Source organism: Macaca nemestrina, chromosome 20, assembly GCF_043159975.1.
Source record: "Macaca nemestrina isolate mMacNem1 chromosome 20, mMacNem.hap1, whole genome shotgun sequence".
In the NCBI taxonomy this organism is placed as follows: Eukaryota; Metazoa; Chordata; class Mammalia; order Primates; family Cercopithecidae; genus Macaca; species Macaca nemestrina.
This window is the reverse complement of record NC_092144.1, coordinates 48,749,376-48,758,940: the sequence shown is the minus strand read 5'-3', so window position 1 is coordinate 48,758,940 and position 9,565 is coordinate 48,749,376. Positions and strand designations below refer to the sequence as shown.

At 45.6% G+C, this 9,565-nt stretch overlaps 1 protein-coding gene across 1 annotated transcript; it reads left to right on the top strand.

The window, feature by feature from the left end:
* The first annotated feature begins 5,380 nt into the window (after positions 1 to 5,380).
* On the top strand, positions 5,381 to 6,788 carry LOC105495361 (EP300 interacting inhibitor of differentiation 2). Its single transcript, XM_011764798.3, has one exon. The coding sequence runs from the start codon at positions 5,515 to 5,517 to the stop codon at positions 6,223 to 6,225; it is 711 nt and encodes a 236-aa protein (XP_011763100.1). The 5' UTR covers positions 5,381 to 5,514; the 3' UTR covers positions 6,226 to 6,788.
* The last annotated feature ends 2,777 nt before the right edge of the window (positions 6,789 to 9,565 follow it).

Genomic DNA, 9,565 nt, shown 5'->3' with positions numbered 1-9,565 from the left:
AGGAGTTCGAGACCAGCCTGACCAACATGGAGAAACCCCGCCTCTATTAAAAATACAAAAATTAGCCCGCATGGGGGCGCACGCCTATAATCCCAGCTACTCAGGAGGCTGAGCCAGGAGAATTGCTTGAACCTGGGAGGAGGAGGTTGCAGTGAGCCGAGATCGCACCATTGCACTCCAGCCTGGGTGACAGAGTGAGACTCCGTCTCAAAAAAAAAAAAAAGAACACTCATAAGAGACAAATGGTGTGTGGCAACTTTGATAGACAACTTCGATAGAATTTTTCACATTAACAGTCTCAGAAGGCCGGGCCTGGTGGCTCATGCCTGTAATCCCAACACTTTGGGAGGCCAAGGCAGGCAGATTGCTTGAGCCCAGGAGTTCAAGACCAGCCTGGACAACATGGCAAAACCTTGTCTCTACAAAAATTACAAAAATTAGCCTGGCATGGTGGCATGCATTTGTAATCCTAGCTATTCGGGAGGCTGAGGCAGGGGGATAGCTTGAGCCCAGGAGGGGAAGGTTGCCACCATGAGCCGAGATCGCGCCACCGCGCTTCAGCCTGGACAACAGAGCCATACCTATTTTCAAAAAAAAAAAAAAAAAAAAAAAAAAAAAAAGGCCGGGCGCGGTGGCTCAAGCCTGTAATCCCAGCACTTTGGGAGGCCGAGGCGGGCGGATCACGAGGTCAGGAGATCGAGACCATCCTGGCTAACACGGTGAAACCCCGTCTCTACTAAAAAATACAAAAAACTAGCCGGGCGAGGTGGCGGGCGCCTGTAGTCCCAGCTACTCGGGAGGCTGAGGCAGGAGAAGGGCGTAAACCCGGGAGGCAGAGCTTGCAGTGAGCTGAGATCTGGCCACTGCACTCCAGCCTGGGCGACAGAGCGAGACTCCGTCTCAAAAAAAAAAAAAAAAAACGATCCCAGAAGCGATCACCAAATCTGAGTAAAGCTTTAGACCGTGTTTGACTTGGCTGCCCTCTAGTGGGCAGAAGCCTGAACGGAGGGTAAGGGGAGGAAAAGGTGGGCTCCTAAACTTTCCCCAGTGTTTCCATCTGGAGTGTAGATTCTGCACAATATTTCCAGGATGCTCTGAGTCCTGGCCTCTTTTTTTTTTTTTTTTTTTTTTTTTTTTGTGACTTGCAGTCTCACTCTGCCGCCTGGGCTGCAGTGCAGTGGCGCGATCTCGGCTCACTGCAACCTCCCCCTCCCGGGTTCAAAGGATTCTCCTGCCTCAGGTTTCTGAGCAGCGGAGATTACAGACGCACGCCACCACACCCGGCTAATTTTCTTTTGTATTTTTAGTAGAGATGGGGTTTCACCACGTTGGCCGGGCTGGTCTCGAACTCCTGAGTTCAAGTGATCTGCCTCAGCCTCCCAAAGTGCTGGGATTACAGGTGTGAGCCACTGCACCTGGCTGAGTCCGGGCCTCTATTTTAGAGGTTTATGTGCAAATGTTTATTTCCGGGCTCCGTTTGCAGCAGGGACTTAGGGTAAAGGATAGTTTAATCATAAAGAAAGAATCAGACAATCCCAGAAGTATGGGATGTTATACAAAACAACTGGCCTGGGCTATTCAAAAACTCAGTGTCAAGATAGCCACAAAAAAAGGGGAAGAGGCCGAGCACAGTGGCTCACGCTTGTAATACTACACCTTGAGAGGCCAAAGCAGACAGATTGCAGATGGAGAAAGGATCGCTTAAGGCCAAGAGTTCAAGAACAGCCTAGGAAACATATCAAGACTCTATTTCTACCCAAAAAAAAAAAATTAATTAATTAGCTGGGCATGGGGGCACCCACTTGTAGTCCCGGCTACTTGGTAGGCTCAGGTGGGAGGATCACTTAAGCCCAGGAGATCAAGGCTGCAGTGAGCCATGATTGTGCCTTTGCAGTCCAGACCAGGAGACAGCAAGACATTACCTCAAAAACAAAACCAAAGAAAAAAAACGCAAGATGGGGATTGGTTAGATCAGATCTCCTACACCATCATAATTTTCTCACTGTTATCATTTGTGCAAAGGTAGTTTCAAACCTAACCATAAAAATGAACCACTTTTTGCCAGGCATGTGCCACACGCCTGTAATCCCAGCACATCCAGCCTGGATGACAGAGCTAGACTCTGTCTCAAAATATATATATATTAATTGGGTTCAAATTCTCTCTCTCTCTCTTTCTCTCTCTCTCTCTCTCACACACACACACACACCCCTCTGCTGTAAAGATTTTAAGCAATGTGGAGCCCCTGATCCCAGCTGCCTTAATGGTTTAGTCTACAACATGGTTGCAATCATCCTCAAGTCATCCTGAAATACTGGCGGTGAATTACAAAGATGCTGCAGCCACAACAGACACAGTCTTGGGAGCAACAGAAAACCTGGACTACCTCTCAAATTTTTGTTTGTATCCCCTCACATTATCACCAAGTTTTTCTGCCTTCCTCTATTTGTAGTTTCTTATTTTAGTTCACTTCATTTTCCTGGAACCATTTTTATATCACTTCTGTCTAATAAATCATCATTTTACTTAGAGCAATTTCTATTCTTGGAAAATCAGAGGGCCTTTCAGCTTCTGCTGTAAGGTGATTCTTAGTCTGGAGAACAAGATTATATCTGCTTCTGTAGGATTACAGCAAATTACTATGATTTCTACTTCTTCCTGTGATAATATATGTTATTACCTAAGTCTGCAACTTCTTTTGTTAAATATTTGTGACTCTCCAGGCAGCCTGAAGGTGAGGACTCCAGCCTAGCCTGGGAGCTGCCTTAAAGGAGCCGCACACTTAGTGATTGCAGAGATGCTGGTAGGAAGCAGCAAGTAGTCTAGCTGTTGTGTTTTATTAATTTGGTGCTTGGACCAGGAAAATTAAAATGCAGTCTTGTGTTCTGTGGATGAGACCTTACTGCCTCAGAATAGCTACTTCTGATAGAGCAGCGAACAATAAGTCATTTAAGTCATTTGTTGATGGTCATGAATCATGGCATCGTGACAGGGACCACCACCAGCAAAATCAAAGCAAATTATTTTGTTTGTTCACATTAATCAGAACAAAGAGAAAGTAATTGGAGAGCCAGTATATAAGATGCATGTTTCAATATTACGAGACCCGTAAAAGAATGGTAATAAGCCAGGCACGGTGGTTCATGCCTGTAATCTCAGCACTCTGGGAGGCCAAAGGCAGGCGGATCACAAGGTCAAGAGTTCGAGACCAGCCTGAACAACATAATAAAACCCTGTCTCTACTAAAAATACAAAAATTAGCTGGACGTGGTGGCGCACACTTGTAATCCCAGCTACTCAGGAGGCTGAGGCAGGAGAATCACTGGAACCCGAGAGGCAGAGGTTGCAGTGAGCCGAGATCACACCACTGCTCTTCAGCTTGGGCGACAGGGTGAGACTTCGTCAAAAAACAAAACAAAACAAAACAAAAGAATGGTAATGAATATAGTAACTATCAAGAAAGTAAAATATTTAAAAACCATAATGAAAATGTAGGCTGGAGGCCCAGCACAGTGGCTCACGCCTATAATCCCAGCACTTTGGGAAGCCGAGGCAGGCGGATCATTTGAGCCCAGGAATTTGAGACCAGCCTGGGCAACATAAGGAGACCCTGGCTCTACAAAAAAATTAAAAATTAGCAGGGTGTGGTGGTGCACACCTGTAGTCCCAGGTACTCGGGAGGCTGAAGTGGGAGGATCACTTGAACTCAGAAGGTTGAGGCTGCGGTGAGCTGTGATTGTGCCACTGCACTCCAGTCTGGGTAACAGAATGAGATGAAAGAAAGAGAGAAAGAGAGAGAGAGAGAGAGAAGAAAAGGAAAGAGAAAGAGAAAATGTGAATGGGTGAATCTCATAAAAATAATGTTATGTGCAAAAAACCAGATACAAGAGTATACGTGAGAAAACATTTTAAATGGTTCATTTTTGAGGCATGATAAATCTAAGTACTGGCAGCCAGGCTGAAAATGTAACAAATCGCAGGGCTCATGCACCTAGAAGGTCACAATAAGGGAATAGAATGTAGAGGCAGGGTCAGCCCATAAAAGGGAAGAGAGTGGCCGGCGGCACGGTGGCTCACGCCTGTAATCCCAGCACTTTGGGAGGCCGAGGCAGGTGGATCATGAAGTCAAGAGATTGAGACCATCCTGGCCAACATAGTGAAACCTTATCTCTACTAAAAATACAAAAATTAGCTGAGCTTAGTGGCATGCGCCTGTAGTCACAGCTACTGGGGAGACTGAGGCAGGAGAATCGCTCAAACCCAGGAGGCAAAAGTTGCAGTGAGCCGAGATCACACCACTGCACTCCAGCCTGGCTACAGAGCGAGTCTCCATTTAAAAAAAAAAAAAAAAAAAAAGGAAGGAATTTTTATTATTGGGAAATCGAAACTTAAACGTGTAAGGGGATGGGGTATAACCTTATAAAGGGGATAGTGAAACCTAGGTGAAGTCCGGGAAGATTGTAACCCCATAGTACTTGACCAATTAGGAACCGGGGGAGGGACTTGCATGCTAGGAGATAAATTACCTGTTGTGACTGCTCTGGGTGTGCCTGCCTACTCGCCAGCTGATCTTGCAAGATCTTTATTAAAAGTCTCACTTCCACTGTTCTTCGTGCCTCCAAATCCATTCTTCGGGTTTGGACAGGTGAGTGTGTTTCTCACATACATAAAATTCATCATACAGACCAAACTAAACTACAGCATTAAGAATGCACCCTTAGGTGGTAAAATGAAAAGAAAAACAAGAAAGTGATTACCGTAAGTATCAGGGTAGTAGTTACTTCTGGGTAGAAAGAAAAGGATAGTGATAAGAAGAAGAGGAAGGGTTCTGGGATACTGGAAATATTCCATTTCTTGGCCTGTGTGGCAGTTAAATGGATGTTCACTTTGTGATAAATCATTCAGCTGTATATTTATGTTTTGTTTACTTTTCTGAATGTTATATTGCACAAATAAGATTTGAAAAACAAATGTCCAAGGTAGTCAATGCAAAGTTAAAGATAACAAGAAAAGACTATAATTATAAACCTTTAGTAGCTTTATAATCGATCCGTATGGGTGAAGATAGGCAAAGGAATGAATGAAAAAAAAATTAAAAATCCAGAAAAGACCATGAATCTAAAATATCTTGATATATAATAGAGGTGGCATATAATCTACTGGAGAACAAAGAGAAACACCCTAGGACAGAACCTTGAGAATGCCTATAAGAAGCGATCTTGTAAGCATTTCTCATAAACATCAAGCTGGTTGAAATGGCCATGGGCTGTTTCAGATGCGTTGGCGCTTCCCGGCCTCGAGGGGGCATCTGCAGAACTGCGGGCTCCGGGAAAGTACGCATGCGCACTGCTCCCAGGGTATGCGGTAGAATCTACGCTCTCGCGCCCGGTTACGCACACGGCATTTAGAGTGCGCACAGCGCTCACGCACGCGCATTGGGGCGTCCACCGGGCATCGCGCTGTCCCGTTATTCCAGTTTCTTTGGGAGGAGCCGAGTTGACCCCACGGTCTAAGATGTCCAAGCTGCCCGCAGACAGCAGCGTCCCGCAGACAAGCGCGGCGAATGGTGACAGAGATGTCCCGCAGGCGGAGGTAGGCCGCGGGAGGCGGGAGCCGGCCCCGGCACAGCCTGAGGAGGCCGGGGAAGGCGCGATGGCGGCGGCCAGGGGAGGCCAGATGCCGGCGGCCAGGGAAGGTCGGATGGCGGCGGCCAGGGGAGCCCCGGCGGCGGCAGCCAGGGGAGCCCCGGTGGCAGCGGCGGCGGTGGCCAGGGCAGCCGCGGCGGGTAGGGAAAGCCCGGCGGCGGCGGCAGCCAGGGAAGCCCGGATGGCTGAGGTCGCCCGCTTGCTGGGGGAGCCGGTGGACGAAGAGGGTCCCGAGGGCAGGCCCAGGTCCAGGCACGGGAACGGAGGCCTGGCTGCGTTGCCTTATCTCCGTCTCCGCCACCCACTTAGCGTTTTAGGAATCAATTACCAGCAGTTTCTCCGCCACTATCTGGAAAATTACCCGATTGCTCCCGGCAGAATACAAGAGCTTGAAGAACGCCGCAGGCGATTCGTGGAAGCCTGCAGAGCAAGGGAAGCAGCGTTTGATGCCGAATATCAGCGAAATCCTCACAGGGTGGACCTCGATATTTTAACCTTTACGATAGCTCTGACTGCATCTGAAGTTATCAACCCTCTGATAGAAGAACTTGGTTGTGATAAGTTTATCAATAGAGAATAGTTACGTGGTGACACTACTTCAAGAGAACCTCTGCATTCCAGTTATACCAATCCTGCAACTTGATTTTCAGAAGTCAAGAGTATATTGTGATAAGACAGTGCACAGGTGGAGGGGAAAAAAGGGGGGAGGGGGAAGCTTATCTTGAAAAAGCATCACAGAAGAAGTAGAAAAAAATGTCCAAAGCATTATAACTGTAACATTATTTGAGTTTGTGATTGATCTACATTTTTCCCCCTGCATTATGGAAAATGTCTCTCAACATTGCTTTATTACAAAGTAAAGGATGGTTTTATAAAACTGAGACTTGATGAAAAATCACCAATACTAGAGTCCATGAGGATGAAAGAAATTATCAGATAGTGCTGAACAGAATAAGACGTTAACGCTGAGTTATTGGGACTAGAAGGCTATGAAAAGAACTTGAAATTGTCGGAATATGTGCTCTCTTCATGTAATATTCAATAGAAGTTTCTAGTTTAAGATTGATTTTGTGTTTTCTTAGACATTTCAAGTGACAAGCAAAGTAAATGTACATATTATGTGATAAATCATGTTTACAAGAACATCAAATTTCTGGACTTTTTTCTTTCAATTTTTAATTTTTAAAGTTTTTTGGTATAAAAAAAATCCATTCACAAGCCAAAAAATATATAAAATATACAGTGAAAAGCCTTCCATTCTTGTTTTCCTCCATCCAGTACCAACCATGACCTCTAATAGCCACAATTTCCCTTCCGCCCTTCTAGTTTCCTTACATGTACACAGGCACATATAAATCTGGTTTACTTGTTTTATTTATGCACAGAAGTCAGCATATTATATTTACTGGTTTATACATTGCTTTCTCATTAAGAACGTATGTTGACCCTTCCAAACCACTGTATTTCCTCATTATTTTTTTTTTTTTTTTTTTTTTTTTTTGAGACGGAGTCTAGCTCTGTTGCCCAGGCTGGAGTGCAATGGCCGGATCTCAGCTCACTGCAAGCCCCGCCTCCCGGGTTCACGCCATTCTCCTGCCTCAGCCTCCCGAGTAGCTGGGACTACAGGCGCCGACAACCGCGCCCGGCTAATTTTTTTTTGTATTTTTTTAGTAGAGACGGGGTTTCACCGTGGTCTCGATCTCCTGACCTTGTGATCCGCCCGCCTCGGCCTCCCAAAGTGCTGGGATTACAGGCGTGAGCCACGGCGCCCGGCCTGATGTGTCTTACAATCAATAGCTACCTAGATTCCTTTTTACATGTAATATCTGTAGGCTGATTCCCCAGAAATGAGAATTCTGGGCCAAAGGTACTCCTTTGAGATTTTATGGATATTGCTATGCAACATTCTATATGTGTCCTGCTTTGCACTCCCACCAGTAGTTAATGATCACGGATGTTACAGCCTAGCCAACACACTAAACCATCAATTTCTGGCTTTTGCGAATCTGATAGTCGAAAAACTGGTATATCAGTTTTAATTTGCTTTTATTATGAGCAGACTTAAATACCTTTTTTTTTTTTTTGATACGGGAGTTTCGCTCTTATTGTCCAGGCTGGAGTGCAATGGTGTGATCTCGGCTCACTGCAACCTCCACCTCCCAGGCTCAAGGGATTCTCCTGCCTCAACCTCCCAAGAACTGGGATTACAGGCATGCACCAACACGCCTGGCTAATTTTTGTAGTTTTAGTAGAGATGGGGTTTCACCATGCTGGCCGGGCTGGTTTTGAACTCCTGACCTCAGGTGATCCACCCACCTCAGCCTCCCAGAGTGCTGGGATTATAGGGGTGAGCTACCACACCCGGCCAGTTAATTTTAAGAGTCATGGAAATTCCCTTTTCCGTAAACTCTCTGCTCATAGTCTTTTTTTTTTTTTTTTTTTTTTTTTTTTGAGACAAAATTAGCTCTCTCGCCCAGGCTGGAGTGCAGTGGTACCACCTCGGCTCACTGCAACTTCTGCCTCCCAGGTTCAAGCGATTCTTGTGCCTCGGCTTCCCAAGTAGCTGGGATTACAAGCACATGCCACTTCACTTGGCTCATTTTGTGTTTTTAGTGGAGACGGGGTTTCACCATGTTGACCAGGATGGTCTCCAACTCCTGACCTCAGATGATCCTCCCTCCTCAGCCTCCCAAAGTTCTGGGATTATAGGTGTGAGCCACCGCACCTTGTTCATATTCTTTATCCACTCCCCTCCCAGATAATTTTGTACTTTCTTTTTTTTTTTTTTTTTTTTTTTTTGAGACGGAGTCTCGCTCTGTCGCCCAGGCTGGAGTGCAGTGGCGCAATCTCGGCTCACTGCAAGCTCCGCCTCCCGGGTTCACGCCATTCTCTGGCCTCAGCCTCCCGAGTAGCTGGGACTACAGGCGCCCGCCACTGCACCCGGCTAATTTTTTCTATTTTTAGTAGAGACGGGGTTTCACCATGGTCTCGATCTCCTGACCTTGTGATCCGCCCGCCTCGGCCTTCCAAAGTGCTGGGATTACAGGCGTGAGCCACCGCGCCCGGCCAATTTTGTACTTTCTTCGTTGAATCCAGTAGCTATTTATGACACTCATGTTAGTGATATGAGGTATGATAATAGCTTGGGATATGAGTTACTAATATCTTTTCACAATTTGATCATTAGGTTTTGGCTTTTTGGAAAGCCTTTGGCCATGGTAATTTTTGTTGCCTATTTTCCTTTAAATTTGCAGGAGGCAGGAGGCTGGGCACAGTGACTCGCACCGGTAATCCCAGCACTTTGGGAGGCTGAGGCAGGCAGACCACTTGAGCTCAGGAGTTCAAGACCAGCCTGGGCAACATGGTGAAACCCTGTCTCTATGAAAAATATGAAAAATTAGCCTGGTGTAGTGGCACACGCCTCTAATCCCATCTACTCTGGGGGCTGAGGTGGAAGGATCACTTGAGCCCAGCAGGCTCCAGCATAGGTGACAAAGTGAGATCCTGTCTCAAAAAATAAAAAATAAATAATCCTGCAGTATTTTGAATCCTAAGGTACTCTTGGTGTGTGTGTGTGTGTGTGTGTGTGTGTGTGTGTGTGTGTGTGTGTGTGTGTGTGGTTTCATTGTTCATATTTGAATCTTTGAACCATTTGAAATTTATTCTCAGGTACAATATAAGGATCAAATTTTTTTCAATATATTTTCCATTTTTACTGTGCATACACATATATACAATGTATTTTAAAAATGAGCTCTACAATATGTGGTTTTATCACTTGGTTTACAACTACATTGTGAACATTTTCTCTTCAACAGTTAAAATAATTGTATAGCTTGGAGGAAACATAATTTTTTTTTTTTTTTTTTTTTTTTTTTTTTTTTTTGAGACGGAGTCTCGCTCTGTCGCCCAGGCTGGAG

Bases quoted from the DNA above. Each gene is read 5' to 3' on its own strand.
- LOC105495361 (XM_011764798.3), top strand. From the start codon at position 5,515: ATGTCCAAGCTGCCCGCAGACAGCAGCGTCCCGCAGACAAGCGCGGCG.